Source organism: Martes martes, assembly GCF_963455335.1.
Source record: "Martes martes genome assembly, chromosome: 4".
In the NCBI taxonomy this organism is placed as follows: Eukaryota; Metazoa; Chordata; class Mammalia; order Carnivora; family Mustelidae; genus Martes; species Martes martes.
Window position 1 is genome coordinate 78,295,387 of NC_137891.1, and position 17,635 is coordinate 78,313,021.

Below are 17,635 nucleotides of genomic sequence, written 5' to 3' on the forward strand. Positions count from 1 at the left end.
AGAAGCAGTATGGAGAGACCAACTGTGTGGGAGAAGCATCAGCAAGATATAAATAAAAGTATTAATTGTATCTGTAATGTTAAAGAACTCCCAGAAATCAGTTAGGAAAAGGCAAGGTATTCATTAGAAAAATGGACAGAGTATATGAATAAACAGATCAATGAAGAAATACAAATAGCCAATATGTGAATAGTTTTTAGTCTACATGGGATTAAGGAAATGCAAAATTAAAGTAAGATATATTTTTTCCCATATAACTAGGGAAAAATTAAATCAGTAGTATATATTATTTTTAATAGGGGAAGGGGCTTTCTTATACACCTGTGTACAAAGAAAATGAGTGCAGAGAATGTGTGTGTGTCTGTGGTTACAAATCTGCCTACTATACTGTTTATAGCTGTGCCTCCAGGGAGTAGTTGATATAGATCTGGGTGAGTATAGAAAGAGCATTTCAGTTTTACAGACTTAATCTTAAAAACGTTTAAAACCCACAGTAAACAATATTTGTTTACTAGGCCCAAGTCTAATATAATGTAGGAAATAGTTCAGGCATCATGACAGTCTAGTTTGTATTCAGTGCAAATTTTCTAGAAATGTTGGGTATAAAAGAATCTTTTGGCTAGCATACACTAATTTATTAATGGTGGGGTAACCTATCAACCAGAAATGATTTATTTCAGGTTCTATGTAAGAGTATGGAAACTTCCAACTGATAACAAATGTATCTGCTTCCTTCAGTTCTAATTTCCAGGCCTTTTTGGGATATTAATATAAGACAGGATTATGTAAGTTTAGGTTGGGGGTAACCCAGCACACACGTATCTCCTTACTCCCCAAAGAAAGTATGGCTGTGGTGCTATAAAAAACAAAACTTACTTTAGCTGTTACTATTCCATTGCTGGGGTTAATTCCCCCTGATGACAGAGCCATTTGAGGTTGTAGAGTAGTATAAAATACAACAGAATGATGTGGCTAACAGTTCCCTGGAACCTTTTCTAACAGGAGTCTCAGTGTGACATAGCATATATAATCACAAGAAACCCCCGTCCCCAACACAGTAGGATTATTGTTCTTTGTGTCTTAAGCTCACCTTTATTTGCTTTTGCCACCAAAAGTCTTTTACCCTATGAATCAGTATATACCTAATCATTTAATGTGCTCGTTCTGGGTATTTGGAATGATTGTGTATTTACAAAGGTAATGATCCTGTATTCCAGGGATCAAGCCCCACATCGGGCTTCCTGCTCAACAGAGAGTCAGCTTCTCCCTCTCCTTCTGCTCCTCCCCTGGCTCATGCTCTCTATCACTCTCTCTCAAATACATAAATAAATAATCTTTAAATCTAAAAAAAAATGCACATTCTTGTATACCTAGAACTGTCTGCACATTCTTGTATACCTAGAACTGTCTTCTCCCCTACCTGCCTCATCCTAGCACAGCACTGACACTTGAAGTAAAGGTGCATCAGGCAGCTCAAAGTTAGAAGACCCCTAGAAATTACAAATACTACCCATCTTTGTGCATAACACACACACACAGACCACACTCTCTTACAGGATTCTTAGCATCCTTTCTCATGCTGAAATCTCTCCTCCTTTCTTTGTTATTGTGCTCCATATTCTCACCAAAATCCTCATAACAGTCTTTGACAAACCTAAATTTATATTCTGTCATTCTCTCTAGACAAGATTCTTTAATGACTTTACCTTGTACTGCTGAGAAAATCCAAAATACTTTTTGTTCGTGATCTGGCTTCCCCCCTGCTTCTCTAACTTCATTCCTCACTGTGGTCGCCCTGCCTACCTGCCTGAAACCTGGCTTTTTGTTTTTCCCGTAACAACACACCTATCCTATAATTGTAGAGATAATTCTTCAAAGTATAACTCTTACTTGCCAAAGGTAGACATTAGGCAGTGTTGAAGAAAACCTAATATATAAACCCTGCCTATACCAGTTTGAATCCTTAACACTTTATTGTTAGTATGTTGAGTCCATATTTATATTCTGATTCCTGAGTAACACCTCGATTTATGTAGCTTGTCAGGTTTCCATCTGCGCTCTAATTTTTACCTTCCATACTCCTTTAGCCCTAAAGGAAGAACTTTGAAAACAAATCTTTTACCTTATCCTTTCTACTGCCTAAGGGATTAGGTGATTTACCAATTGAAATCTTTCTGTAAACTAAGAAATCTCAAACTTTGATAGAGGTAATATGTCTCTAACTGCATATTTCATGTTTGCCCATTTAAAACCATCCCTTAGAGGAAAATGGGCAACAAATTGATATGAATTGCTTGATTTTATTAGTAAAGTTGGAAGAATGAATGAAAGAATCACAACAATTCTTTGTATGATTATCAATTGTTATAATATTAATAGTATGATAATTTTATATATTACAAAATTATATCAGGAATAAATAAGAGCAAACAGTTTCAGTATCCACATTGACTAGAAAATGCCTCTTGATTCCAAGGGGCACCTGGATGGCTCAGTAGGTTGAGTGTCTGGTTCAGCATTGGACTTCTGATTTCAGTTTGGGTCATAATGTCAGGGTCATGGGATGTAGCCCTGCATCGGGCTCAGCCCTCAGCACAGAGTCTGCTTGTCCTTCTCCCTGTGCTTCTTCCCCCACTATTTTTTTTCTCTCTTTCAAATAAATTTTATGCTTCCTGATTCCAAAAACATTAAAGTGTAATTTAAGATTGTGTAAATGTACATTTAAAGCAATGAGTTGACTTAGTCACTAAAATAGTTTAGGAATATTTGCTAACATGGCAGCCTCTTTCCTGTGGCTTAACATATTTATAACTCCTTTGATGGGATTAATTATCTACTTCATGGGCAAACTTTTTTGATGTAAAAGATTATTAGGTTGCCATTTGCAACGACGTGGATGGAACTAGAGGGTATTATGCTGAGCGAAATAAATCAGAGAAAGGCAGTTATCATGATCTCTCTGATATGAGGAATTTGAGAGGCAGGGCGGGGGGGTTGGGGGTTAGGGAAGGAAAATATGAAATGAGATGGGATCGGGAGGGAGACAAACCATAAGAGACTCTTAATCTTAGAAAACAAACTGAGGGTTGCTGGGGGGTGGGGGGTAGGGAGAGGGTGGTTGCATTATGGACATTGGGGAGGGTATGTGCTATGGTGAGTGCTGTGAAATGTGTAAGCCTGATGATTCATAGACCTGTACCCCTGGTGCAAATAATACATTATATGTTAATAAAAATTTTTTAAAAAGATTATTAGATTGAAAGATAAAATTAACTTCTATATCAGAAATTACAATGCTTACTAACTTGTGTTCGGGCTTTTTCTCCTTTTTCTCCTCTTACCTCTGGTGTTTTGTCCGCAACCCCTTAGGGGGTAGCTAGTTTTGAGGGAGGTGAATATGAATTATCAATATGTAGATTTGCTGTGTGAACATTTAAGTTCCCTTTTAGTTTTGTGTTATTTGTTCACTTGTTAACAAAATGAACTAAAACCTATTTAAAAAATTAAGAAAGACTTTTCAATGTATGTGATCCTCACATATGTGTTTGTTTTCTTCTTTCTCTGTCATGTGCATTACAGTTCTGGGATTAGCAGAACTGACGTTTGAAGCAGAGCTCTTGAGAGGCATATTGATTTGTTATATTGAAAACATTCCCAGTGCTGGTAGAAACAAGTTATCCTGAATTTATCAAATATAATCATTAAAATATATTATCAAATATAATCATTATAGGCATTTACCATGTTGGTGTCAGTATATAATCTCTGTTAAACTTTCCCTTTCACTTGCTTCCCTTTCCTTAGTAGATAAAAAGGGTGGAGGATTACATAGAATTATCTCTAACAGTAATTAATTACTATTAGGTTTAAGGAAGGTATATAGCCAACTAATTGTGATATTTGGTATATTTATGATTATATCTTATTTTCAAAAAAAATTTAATACTGTATGTAATTTTCAAGTCTTGCCATTGAATCTACCAGAGAAGATTCTTCAAGCCTGGTTGCTGAACTTCAAGAAAAGCTTCAGGAAGAAAAAGCAAAGTTTCTAGAACAACTTGAAGAGCAAGAGAAAAGAAAGAATGAAGAAGTGCAAAATGTTCGAACATCTCTGATTGCTGAACAACAGGTATGTTCCCCAACCCCTGTTTCATTTATTTCAGGTCTAAAGAAGATAAACATAAATTAACAAATATAATTATTTTGTGTAACTCAGGGCATCTTATATCTTAGATGTGATTTTCCTGCATTGACCCTGTGATATTTATTAAATATCCTCATGATAAAAGCATTTTCAGGGGCGCCTGGGTGGCTCAGTGGTTTAAACCCTCTGCCTTCGGCTCGGGTCATGATCTCAGGGTCCTGGGATCGAGCCCCGCATCGGGCTCTCTGCTCGGCGGTGAGCCTGCTTCCTCCTCTCTCCCTCTCTGCCTGCCTCTCTGCCTACTTGTGGTCTCTGTCTGTCAAATAAATAAATAAAATCTTTAAAAAAAAAAAAAAAAAAAAAAAGCATTTTCAATTCAGATTAGGTTTTTTGTAAAATGAAAGTGCTTCTACTACTTCGCATATGATATTTGAATTTTTCCCCCAAGCTCTCAGGTTTTATTACTCTAAATTACATGCCGATCTGTACAAATTTCTTATGCTTTCTATAATTTTTATCCATGTGACAGCCTAGTGGTACATAATCGTGGCCTACTGTTGAATTTTGCTGATTCACTTTATAAATAATATTGAGGAATGCTGAGAGGGTAAAGCTTACATGGGAAATGGGCACAGACCACTAAGGACCAGGTGGTGGCCTTCTTCGGGAGCTGTGTTTCACCTCGGGCACCTGGAGAGAAAATAAAGAAAATCCACAGTTGGATTTGTACTCCTGGGGTGGGGAGAAAGAATGGAGAACTGCCGGACACCGGCAGCTGTGGGGACAGTGGATGCCTGCTGTGACAGCTCAGGGCAGGGAAAATAATGACCTGCTTTTTTTACCCCAAGGAATGCTTTTCTGAAACAGGTAACATGTTGCAGTTGATACACACATTTGTTCAATATATGTGGTATTTTCCTTTTCCTGTGGTTACATTTAGGTCTTTGTAGAATTCAAGAAAAGTGTAGAAGTGTAGTTCAAAACCTGTAGGAACTTTTTATTTTAAGTCTTAAGGCTTGGGGAAAGAAAGAAGAGCCTGAAAGGGGGAATAAGAAAAAATAACTAGAAAAAGGAAAAGTGTGGCTTTATGGAAGCCAACAAAATTAAGTGTTCAGGGAGGTGGAGTAGCAACCAGTTTTAAGGAAGAATTACCAAAGAAGAGATAATTAATGATGTCTCTGTTTTTAAAAATTCCTTTGTATATGTCTTATATGTATTTTATATACACATATGTTTTATATCTGTATATAAAATCTATCTTCCATTCACTTTCTTTCTCTGCTCTTTTGTGAGCTAATATGCAATTTTTGATTTATAAAATTAAATAAGGGATGGATTAATTGGCTGAAATATGCTGTTATAAATATTTGGGATGAATTAACTGACTAAAACTATTATAAATATTTGTTAATTTTCTATACATACATAATATATGGAGAAATTGCTTAACAAAAGAAATGGCTTAGCATCATAAATGTTCAAGGCATCTTCATGTATACTTTCTGGCTAGAAATGATATTTAACTCAATCTTTAATGAATTAACTAATTTTGATCTAAAAGTGCCATACTAAGTCATCTCCCAGTTTTAGCATTATTGGCGTTATGCATTGATTGAAAGATTGTAGATTATTAAATTTGGAATTGGAAATGCTGGGCAGATGGGAAGAATCAATTTAGATCATTTACCATTCAGATACTGCTTTTAAGTTTAAAGAAGATCTTAATGGAGATCTTATAAATGAAATTGTTAACAATTCAGTCATCTTTATAAAAGAAACTGTGGTTAGAATTGCCAGATGGGCTTATACGATCTGTGTAGGCACTTTGATGTATGAGTTTCACAGTAGGAAAGTTTTATAAGAAATTAAAGGAGTAACAGATCCAGTTATTATTAACTACATGTGCAGTGGCTATTGCAAATGTCCAGAAAGGAGAAGGAGATGGGATAAAGTCATCTCTATAAAATATTACTGTGGTAATCAAGACTTAGCTGTAAGACAAAAGGAAGATTCCAGAAGCAGAAAGATTATTAAAGAAAAAGTAAAGTGGATAACAACACTTGTTGTTTTCTTTCTTCCCAATTTTTTTAATTAATTAATTTATTAATTAATTTATTTATTTATAAATTTATTTTATAAATAAATTTATTTTATTTTATTTATTAAATAAATAAAATTTATTTATTTTATTTTATTTATTAAATAAATAAAATTTATTTTATTTATTAAAATTATTTTATAAATTATTTATTTATTTATTTATTATTTATTAATATTTATTAATTTATTTATTTGACAGAGATCACAAGTAGGCAGAGAGGCAGGCAGAGAGAGAGGGGGAAGCAGGCTCCCCGCCAAGCAGGGAGCCCGATGCGGGGCTCGATCCCAGGACCCTGGGATCATGACCTGAGCCGAAGGCAGAGACTTTAACCCACTGAGCCACCCAGGCGCCCCTTTCTTCCCAATTTTAAAATCATCTGCTAATGCTTTTCCTTTGATAGATATGTAGATAATAATGAAAAAATAGAATTCAGGGCACCTGGGTGGTTCAGTGGGTTAAGCCTCTGCCTTCAGCTCAGGTCATGATCTCAGGGTCCTGGGATCGAGCCCCACATCGGGCTCTCTGCTCAGCAAGAAGCCTGCTTCCCCCTCTCTCTTAGCTCTCCCTCTCTGCCTACTTGTGATCTCTCTCTCTCTCTCTCTCTCTCTCTCTCTCTGTTAAATAAATAAATAAATAAAATCTTTAAAAATAAAATAGAATTCATTTTTAAGGTATTAAATTGGAGCATATCTTAATATGGAACCTCAGGACAACCCAGTCATATTGTTTTTACCACAGTAGGACATTCTTATCAAAAATTAACATCATTTGTGAATTGCACTTTATCTTCTCCACATACAAATGCACCATGCAAAAATATTTGCTAGTTTCTTTAGCCCTAGCTGCTGTGTACATGCAGGTAATTTAAGTAGTTGTCGTTCTCTTGTTCCAGACAAATTTTAACACTGTTTTAACAAGAGAGAAAATGAAAAAAGAAAACATAATCAATGATCTTAGTGATAAGTTGAAAAGTACAATGCAACAGCAAGAGCGAGATAAAGGTTAGTAATATTTCACAATATATTTTTAATTTATGTTTAAAATTAAAAAATCACATGAAATGTTTTATAATGTTATTTCAACTTGGGGGGCCTTCAGATTTGATAGAGTCACTATCTGAAGATCGAGCTCGTTTGCTTGAGGAAAAGAAAAAACTTGAAGAAGAAGTCAGTAAGCTGCGTAGTAGCAGTTTTGTTCCTTCAGCATATGTAGCTGCAGCCCCAGAACTTTATGGAGCTTGTGCACCTGAACTCCTAGGTGAAACAGAGAGATCAGCCATGGAAACACAAGATGAAGGAAAAGTTGATTCAGCAATGGAGACAAGCATGATGTCTGTACAGTAAGTACATATGTCTTCAACTGCCTTAGGTGATACATGCTTTTACAGCACTAGTGCACTTCTCTAAGCTGAAAGCACTCAAGATAGGAAATACGTGTAGCACTACTGGTTGCCCACAGCCCATATATCTGAAAGTTGTGCCATTTAAATTCATTTAAGCTGTAGATTTGAGAAATATCTTAATACTGCTGATTGTGTGTATATGAATCACTTTGACCTGTTATCATACTTTTTATGTGCACCAGACTTTTCATAGGCCTCCGAGATAATGATCATTGCAGTAGTGTCAGACTATTTTTATTTATAGAACTTTTTAAATTTTGAGGCCCATTAACTCAAGGAAAAGGCATTACTATAGTAATAAATATATTTATTTTGATGAGTGTGTATTGGGTGGGAGAAGGCAGAGGAGTTTTTTAAAAAGTAAAAACGCAGCTTTCCATTTGGTTTAAAAAAAAGGAGTAGAAACTGGTTAACTTGAGTCTTGGAAAGATACAAGGCTTTAAGACTATATGTGAAAAATACAGCAAATGAACTAATTCAAAAAGGCAAGGCACAAACCTCTAAAAACCCATGGTAATTAGAAAATGTAAATGACAGAAGTAAGTCAAAATATGTGGAAAGTTAATTGACCTAATGACAAAACCTCAGGGGGAAAAAAAAAAAAGGATCCAATTCTACATATGAGAAGAGCCTAAAGAAAAATGATAAGGGGAAAAATACATAAGCTATTCAAAACAATAGTTTTTATAAATTTAAGAAAAACTTCTCATATTTAGAGAGGGCACAATTTTACCATAAGCAATTCATTGTTAGCTTGTAGATGCTTGAAAATGTAACTTCAATCAATTGTATATGAATGAAAAATGGATTAAAACTAGAATGAGAGGGGCGCCTGGGTGGCTCAGAGGGTTAAGCTTCTGCCTTCAGCTCAGGTCATGATCTCAGGGTCCTGGGATTGAGCCCTGCACCGGGCTCTCTGTTCAGCGGGGAGCCCGCTTCTCCCTCTCTCTGCCTGCCTCTCTGCTTACTTGTGATCTCTGTCTGTTGATAAATGAATAAAATCTTAAAAAAAAAAAAATTGAATGAGAACTTTTCAGAGCCATATTAACAGTAGAGCTTCCTCTCAGGGCACAGTGAAGTAAAAAATAAAACAATAGAGAAACAGTCAAGAAAATTCACTATATACCAGATCACAAAGGAAGTCTCAAAGATCTAAATATTGATACAATTCCATCCACTAAACATAAGTGATTGAAAATCAGTAACAAACATAGAAGTTTATACATTTCGAAATCTGAATACCTGTATATTCAACACAGGTATTGATAAGAAAATGGAAATTTAGTTATTTAAATGAAAGTATCAAAAAATGAGAGATATTAAGAAGGCGGTAACACTGGAAGAATTACATAATCTCAAGTATATATATTAGAAAATGAAATTGATAAAAGTATATGAGACACGATAAATAAAATATCAAGCAAAAAGTAGGTACAAGTAAATATGTGGAATGAATAGAACCATAACTGCAGGTATGGTTTTAAAAATTATACAGAATAAGATAAAGGTTAATCTCATTTGTTAATATAAGTGTAAAAAGTCCACAAGACAATTCCAGCATTTCAAATACAATGGAGTATTAAGATGATCATCATGACTCAGTGGAGTATTTCAGGAATGCAATAATTAAAAACTTAGTAAACTATGAATAGAAGTGAACTTTGTTAGTTTGAGAGAGTATACATGAGACATAGCAAACATATTCAATGTTGAAACATTTAGAAGCATTTTCCATAACTTTAGGAAGAATGCCAGAATGCCAGCTGTCACCATCACCATTCTGCAAGACAATAAACAATAAAAATTGGCAAGTAAAGTCTTAACTGTCATGATATCATGATAATATCCTTTTCAAACCACATAGACCTAACAGACTATTAAAAGTAGTAAGACTGCATCAGAGTGTGTGTCTTAAATATATCAAAATAGAGCAGTTTGCATCTATTTACCAGCAAAAGCTGATTTGAATATATATATATGTGTTTGTGTGTGTGTGAGATCCCAATGAAAATATAAGGAAATAATTTGTTAGTAATGAATTTAACGAAAAATATGCAAGACCCTTGTGGAAAAAGCTATGGAACTATATGAAAGGTATTAAAAGGCTTGATAGTTGAAGATGATGAAAGTATAGTGTTATAAAGATACTGTTTTTTCATCAGATTTATTCAGTTATTTATACCCATTTAAAACTTCAGCAGGATAAGTAGGTAAAATTTGATGTTGGATGTTAAAATTCATACAGAAAAATAAATGTGCAAAAAAACAGTTGATAACTTTCAAAAATATCAGCGAGTAGAAATTTATCCTGCTGGATGTGAAGATGCAGTCTTAAGCTTTATAGATGATAATTCTATATATTGTTGATAAAGTCACAGGTAGATAGATTACCAGATTTGGTTGTCTTGAGTAAACCCATGGATATGTATGGAAATTGATGGCATTTTAAATGAGTTTGGAAGAAGACGTGAGACATTGGAGTAATAACTGGTTGCTTATTGGTGGAGGGTAACCTATATTTTATGTTATATACCAAAAAATACTACAGATGTATTAAAGACTGAAGATTTTTTTTTTTAACATAGTAGCATTTCTTAAAGTAGACTGCTTTGAATGTGGAGTAGGGAAGTATAAGGAAAAGACTAGTAAGTGTTACATTAAGATTTCTCTCTTCCTTTTATACACACACACAGAAATTTTTTAATTTGATGGATATATCTGGTTCCTTGGTTGTGGTGGTGATATCATGTTGTATGCATATGTCTAGACCTATCAAGATGTGTATATGAAATGTATGTGCAGATTTTTGCATATCAATTATTAGACCTCAATGATTAACTAAGAAAAAGAAAGAAAATTGAAGCAAGGGATAGTAATGCCAACTTGATCCTTTTCTAATTGGCTTGTTAAATATGCTGGATTTCCACTTATTTCAGCCAACTTTAGGAGTTTCCCTTCAATTTCCTGTTTGTGTTTCTAAAGTTATTTTAAATAACTTTAAATGCTTATTTTAGAAAAATTAAAAATAGTAGTTTAACAGTCATTCTTCAGGTTCCTTCTCTAAATAAGCAGTATGAGAACTAGCATTAAACTCCTTAGGAATTAAAATCTTAGAACCCTTGAAACTCCACATCAAATTCAGTTCTAATACTTAAAATATCTCATAACTGTAGATTCAGATATTCTCAGCAAAATACTAATAGTCCAAATCCAACAATACATAAAGGGGATTCTTACTGGGTTTATCCCAGGAATGCAATATTAGCTGAATATTTAAAAATTAGTTTATGTAATATACCCTATCAGTATCAATAAAGAGATACTTTATTTAAACACTCAGTAAAACAGGAATTGAAGAGAACTTCCTTAACTTAATAAAAAGCATCTAAGAAAACCCACAAGTAAGATCATACTCAGTGATGAAAGAATGAATGCTTTTCCCCTAAAAATTAAGAAGAAAAAGATCGTTCTTCTATAAAGGGCACTCAGGCAAGGGAAAGATATTATAGGTATCCATTCCATATTGGAAAGGAAAAAATAAAACTATCTTTATTTGTATCTATAACATGTTCTTGTTATTGACAATCCCAAGAATTTCACTAAAAGTCTAAATACTTAATAAGTTTAACAAAAGAAGTTCAAGACTTATACACTGAAGGTTATAAAATATTGTTGAACAAAATTGGAGACCTAAAAAATCCCATGTTCATGATTAGAAGACTTAATCTTGGAGCACCTAGGTGGCTCAGTCGGTAGAGCATACTACTCTTGATCTTGGGGTTGTAAGTTCAAGCCCTACACTGGGTGTAGAGATTACTTAAAAATGAAATCTTAAAAAGGGGGGGCGGAATTAATCTTGTTGAGGTAGCAGTACTCTTGTGATGTGCAGATTCAGCACAATATTTGCTATTGAAGTATGCCCTTTTTGCAGAAGTGGACAGTGGGTCCTAAAATTCGTATGGAAATGCAGTGAACTCAAAATAACCAAAACAATATGCAAAGAAGAATTAAGTTAGAAATGTACACATCCTTATTACAAAAATTAATACAAAGCTAGGGCAATCAAGACGGTGGTGGTAGCCTCATCTGTATCTGTGTGTTTGTATATGTGAATGTATATGTTTATAAATCATTGAAGTAGAATTGAGAGTCCAGAAGTAAGCCCTTATAGTCAGTTGAACCCTTACATTATGGTCACAGCTGCCAAGACAACAATTCCATGGAGAAATAATAGCCTTTTTAAAAAATGGTGCCGGGACAGTTGGATATCCACATGAAAAGAGTGAAATTGGATCTTTTATTTACTTTACAGAACAGATTAACAAAGTGGATCATGGACTTAAATATAAAAGCTAAAATTATGAGTCTTTGTGACCTTATGTTAGGCAAAGCTTCTTCCTACAAGAATTAACATTTAGAAGATAGAATTCCTGCCTCAGTCAGGTTGCTTAAAATGTAATCTGTGAATTATACATGCAAAAGAATTTAAAACATTAAATTACAATACTACATTACCACTAATACCAGACCTACAAAGAGCCATAAGAGATTACTGTGTACAACTATTCCCAACAAATTGGACAATCTAGAAGACATGGTTATATTCCTAGAAACATACAACCAAACAAGACTGAATAATGAAGAATGAGAAGATCTCAACAAGCCAGTTAATAGTTAAGGAGATTGAATCTGTAATCAAAAACCTCCCAGCAAAGAAAAGTCCAGGACCAGATGCCTTCTCTGGTGAATTCTGTCAAACATTTTTTTGAAGAAGAACTAATACCAAACTTCCTGAAACTCTTATAAAACGTGGAAGAGGAAAGAACTCCATTGAGCTCATTATATGAAGCCAGCATTACCCTGATACCAAAACCTGACAAGGGAAGGACAAGAAAAATCCAGAGCAATATTCCTAATGAACAGATGCAGAAATCGTCAGCAAAATATTACTAAACTGAATTCAACAGTACATTACAAGGAGCATACAGGGCGCCTGGGTGACTCAGTCAGTTAAGCGTCTGCCTTCATCTCAGGTCATGATCCCAGGGTCCCAGGATCAAGTCCCTCATCGGGCTCCCTGCTCAGCTGGGAGTCTGCTTCTCCCTCTGCCCTTCAGCCCACTCATGATCTCTCTTGCTCGCTCGCTCTCTCAAATAAATAAAAAAATAAAATAAAAAATAAAAGCATCCATCGTGATCAAGTGGGATTTATTCCAGATATACAAGGGTAGCTCAATATCTGCAAATTAGTGTGATATATACCACATTAACAAAACAAAGGATGACAATCATTTAATCATTGCAATATATGAAAGAAAAAAAGCATTTGACAAAATTTCCAGTGTCCCTTCATGATAAAAACTCTTAACAAAGTTAGGTGTATAGAGTGAATGTACCTCAGCATAATAAAGGCCATATATGAGAAACCCACATCATATGAAAAATCCACTTACTAGTGCAAAGCTGAACGTTTTTAAGATCAGGAATAAGACAGAGATGCCCACTCTCACCACTGGAAGTCATAGCCAGAGCAATTAGGCAAGAAAAGAAAATTTTAAAAACCCCGAACAGGCAAGGAAGAATGAAATTTTCTTTTTGCAGATGATATGACATATGTAGAAAACCCTAAAGACCACCCAAAACTGTTAGAACTAATCATAAATCCAGTAAAGTTGCAGGAATGAACTCAGTAGTGTTTCTATATGCTAACAGTGAACTAACAGATTTGAGGAAACAGTCCCATTTACAATTGCATCAAAAAGAATAAAATACCTAGGAATAAATTTAACCAAGGAGGTGAAAGATTTGTACATTGAAAACTACAACAAATTGGTGAAATTGAAGAAGACACAAAAATAAATGGAAAGGTATCCTGTGTTCTTAGATTGCAAGATTAATACTGTTTAAAATGTCTATTAACCAAAGCAATCTGCAGATTTCATGTAATCCCTCTCAAAATTCCAGTGGCATTTCTCACAGAAATAGAAAAATGCAATCCTAAAATTCATGTGAAACTACAAAATACCGAGTAGCCTAAGCAATCTTGAGTAAGAGGAACAAAGCTGGAGACCTCACACTTCCTGATTTCAAACTGTCTTAAAATGCTATGGTAATCAGACAGGTGGCATAAACACATGGCTCAGTGGAACAGAATGGAGATCCCAGAAATAATTCCCCACATATTAGGAAACTAAAATTTGACAAGGTAGCCAGGAAAACTAATGGGGAGAGGACAATGTCTTCAATAAATTGTGCTGGGAAAACTGGATAGCCACATACAAAAGAATGAAATTGGATCCCTGTGTTAACATCATATACAAAAATCACCTCAAAATGGATTAAATACTTGAACATAACCTGAAACCGTAAAATTCATGGAAGAAAATACAGGAGGTGAGCTCCTTGACATTGGCCTTGGCATTGATTTTCGGCTTTTTCATTGGAAGCAAAGGCAACGAAGATAAATAGGTGGGGCCACATCAAATTAAAAAGCTTCTATACATCAACAAAATGAAAAGGCCAGCTATGGGTGGGAGTAGATATTTGCAAATCATATATCTGATAAATTATTAATGTCTGAAATATGTAACAAATTCACAAAACTCAATAGCAAAGAAACAAACCAGTTAAAAAGTGGGCAAAAAACATGTTTTTTCAAAGATGACATACAGATGTCCATCAAGTATGTGAAAAGTTCCTCAGTGTCACTAATCATCAAGGAAATACAAATCAAAACCACAAGATAACAGCTACCTCTTATCTATCAGGATGTCTGTTATTACAATCAATAGATAACAAATGCTGGCAAGGATGTGGAGAAGAAGGAGCCCTCATGTACCATTTGTGAGAATGTAAACTGGCACAGCCACTATAGAAACAGTATGGAGGTTCCTCAAGAAATTAAATTTAGAACCACCATATGATCCAGCGGTCTCATCTCTGGTTATATACATGCACAGGAAATGAAGTCATTATCTCAAAGAGATTCTTGTACTCTCATGTTCATTGCAGTGTTATTCACAGTAGCCAACGTATGGAAGCATCCTAAGTATTCCTTGATAGAGGAATAGATAAAATGGTGAATAAAAATATATAATGGATTATTACTCAGCCATAAGAAAGAAGGAAGTCCTGCCCTTTGCAACAGTGTGGATGAAACTGGAGGCCATTATGCTCAGTGAAATAAGCCAGGCAGAGAAAGACAAATACTACATAGTATCCCTCGTACTAAGAATCCTTACCTAATAAATCAGACTGCTAGAGTAGAAAAGTGGTTGCCAGGAGGTGGGAGGAAAAGGTGCATACTTTCAGTTGTAAGATGAATAAGACCTGAGGATATGTAGGTACAGATATACACATACATACATACATATATACAGTAAGTGAAACACTGTGTTGTATATTTGAAATGTGATAGGAGAGTAGAATTTCAGTGTTCTCCTTGCCTTGCAAAAAAGTTAAGTGATAGAGGTGTTAGTTAACTCAGCGGAGGATCTGCTTTCACAATCATCATATTTTGTACTTTGAATGTCTCACAGTTTTATTTCCCAATAATAGTAGAAATAAAAGTACAAGCCTACACCCTGTTACATTTTTTCTTTTCTAATTTTTGAGTATTTTAGTGTGATGGGCAGATTCACACATGGCACATTTATAGCCATTTAGTAGTACTTCTGATATTGATATTTGGTTTATTTTTTATAAAATATAATAAAAATAAAAATATAATAAAAAATAAAATAAATTTTATAAAATAAAATATTATTTTTTATAAAATAAAACTTTAGTTCTGTAGCTTACTGAAGGATGTGTAGCATTTTGTTTTGTTTCTAGTTTTAATGGTGAAGCCACCCAAGAAGTACCACTTGATTGGTAATATAGATTAACCCCACAAATAGGAAGAAGAGTAGGGGGAAAAAAACTTAAAATTTAGAAGACCTTATCTCTAGAAAAATGCATGCACAAAGTTTTGCTTATAGTTTCAAACAGTTTATAGACCTAGGTTCAAGACCTGGTACAAAGAATATATACCATTGAAATGTATCCTAATTTAAATAGGCTGCTTTTGAAAATTTAGTACAAACCTTTAAATTTTTTAAGTGCTCTGTATTAATAGTTAAAGTTAGTGTAAAATTTCCAAATCTTATTGGAAAATGTAAAGTTCAGAATTTTAAACAACTTAAACTAAAATAAATCATTCTCTTTTAGAGAAAATATCCATATGCTATCTGAAGAAAAACAGAGAATAATGCTGTTAGAACGAGTAAGTAAATTGCTTTCTTGAAATACAATGTTTGCTATGTTCACTCTGGAGATGCAGTTACATTAACCTTGTATTGAAAACATACACAGTTGTGTTTATAAATTAATCTTGTTTTTAATGGTTACTTTAATGGTTAACGTTTTGAGAAATCCTGTCATTTTTTTTTAATCCAACTGGCTAAATGTTTGGCAGTAGTATTTCAGTCCTTTCCTTTTCATTTCTTCCCAATAATTGAAGTCTCTATCAGTAAGAAAGATTGGTGTCCTTTATAAAATGAATATATGGAATAATGGTTTTATTCAGTAACAGTTCAAAATGCACAGAACATTATAATTATGAACTTAATGTAATTTAAAAGCAAGGTAAATATTTTCTAGAATTGGGCAAAAATAGAATATGAATAACGATAAAGAAAAGGGATTTTTAAGAGATTAATTGAACAAGAAAAAATTGGCAGTAGTGGTTTCCTCCCAGTTGTACGACCAGGTTATATGTAATTTTGATTCAAAGTTAAGATATCTTTGTTCACAGACCACTTTTCATTCCTTAGGCTTTTAAGATTTTCTACATTTTTTTAATTAAAGGGTGTGATCACCTTTGTCAGAATCAGGTGGGGTGTGTGTTACAACTACAGAATCCTTCTCTTTGGTCATACCTGTTCCTATCCCTGTCTCATATCTATTCCCCACAGTGTCTTTGGGGGAATAGAACTCAGCTACTTACTGCATATTTACAAGTGTCACAAGTAATTCTAATGCATGTTAAATTCTGAGAACTCTAGGCCTAGGTAAATGTACCTAAAATTATTCTAACTCTCTCTTAAGCCTGTAAATAATTAAAACAGTTGGAAAAGACCCATTAAAAAGAATATCCTCACTAATTTTTCATAGTAGATCAGAACATTAATGTGAAGATTCAGGAAATTTTGACAGTTACTAAGTTTCAATTTGAGAAGGTACAGGATTAAACCACAGGGGTCTTTTTTTTCTCCTGTAGACATTACAGTTGAAAGAAGAAGAAAACAAGCGGTTAAATCAAAGACTGGTAAGTTATTTTTCTTGCCAAATAGATATTAACATTTCAAAATGTTTTGCATTATCTTTCACTATAAATACCATCAGAGATATGTATGGCTTGATTAATTTATTTCTAGTCGTTTCATTGGGCCATGTGGGTCATTAATGAATTGATTCTGAGAGTGATGGCCTTATTTCAGAGTTACTATCTGTGGCCATAGAACTGACCAAGTGGACTATCTTACTAATATAATGTTAAAATCAATCAATAAAATCAAGGCAGTTTTCTGATTAAAAGCTGTGATCACTTAGGATTCCATAATTATGTGTATTTATAACATCAAGTTAAGATTCTTAAGTCCATAACAACGTTAGAGGTACTCTTCATAGGCCTTTTGAAAACTAACATGTTCACATGGAAGTGTGAATAATTAATACATTGTAGCCCTTCCCCTTTTTTTCTCTCTTTTTTTTAATTTAACTTAAGCTGTTTGACCTTGACACCTTGCATGAGAGACTATATGGTCTTGAAGTAATCTTGGCTCTGCTGTCACCTGCAGACTTAACCAGTTACTTGAACAGTTATACAGTTGATCTTACATGTTTTAATAAAACAATTACTTCATTTTTCAAGTTCTAATAATTGTAATTTACAACAAAATAGGAATAATCTAAGGCCTGTGTTTAATACTTTTGAAAAGTTTTAAGGT

The 17,635-nt window shown here is 34.1% G+C and overlaps 1 protein-coding gene across 4 annotated transcripts in view; it reads left to right on the top strand.

The window, feature by feature from the left end:
• The window catches only part of RB1CC1 (RB1 inducible coiled-coil 1), a 93,480-nt gene that overhangs the window by 67,560 nt on the left and 8,285 nt on the right, over positions 1-17,635 (top strand). For 2 of the 4 annotated variants that reach the window (XM_080800067.1, XM_080800068.1), the window contains exons 16-20: positions 3,964-4,129; positions 7,138-7,246; positions 7,344-7,584; positions 15,855-15,909; positions 16,906-16,953. In XM_080800067.1, coding sequence (XP_080656193.1) covers positions 3,964-4,129; positions 7,138-7,246; positions 7,344-7,584; positions 15,855-15,909; positions 16,906-16,953 — 619 coding nt within the window. The remainder of the gene's footprint in view (positions 1-3,963; positions 4,130-7,137; positions 7,247-7,343; positions 7,585-15,854; positions 15,910-16,905; positions 16,954-17,635) is intronic. The other 2 variants (XM_080800069.1, XM_080800070.1) reach the window with 1 other exon arrangement.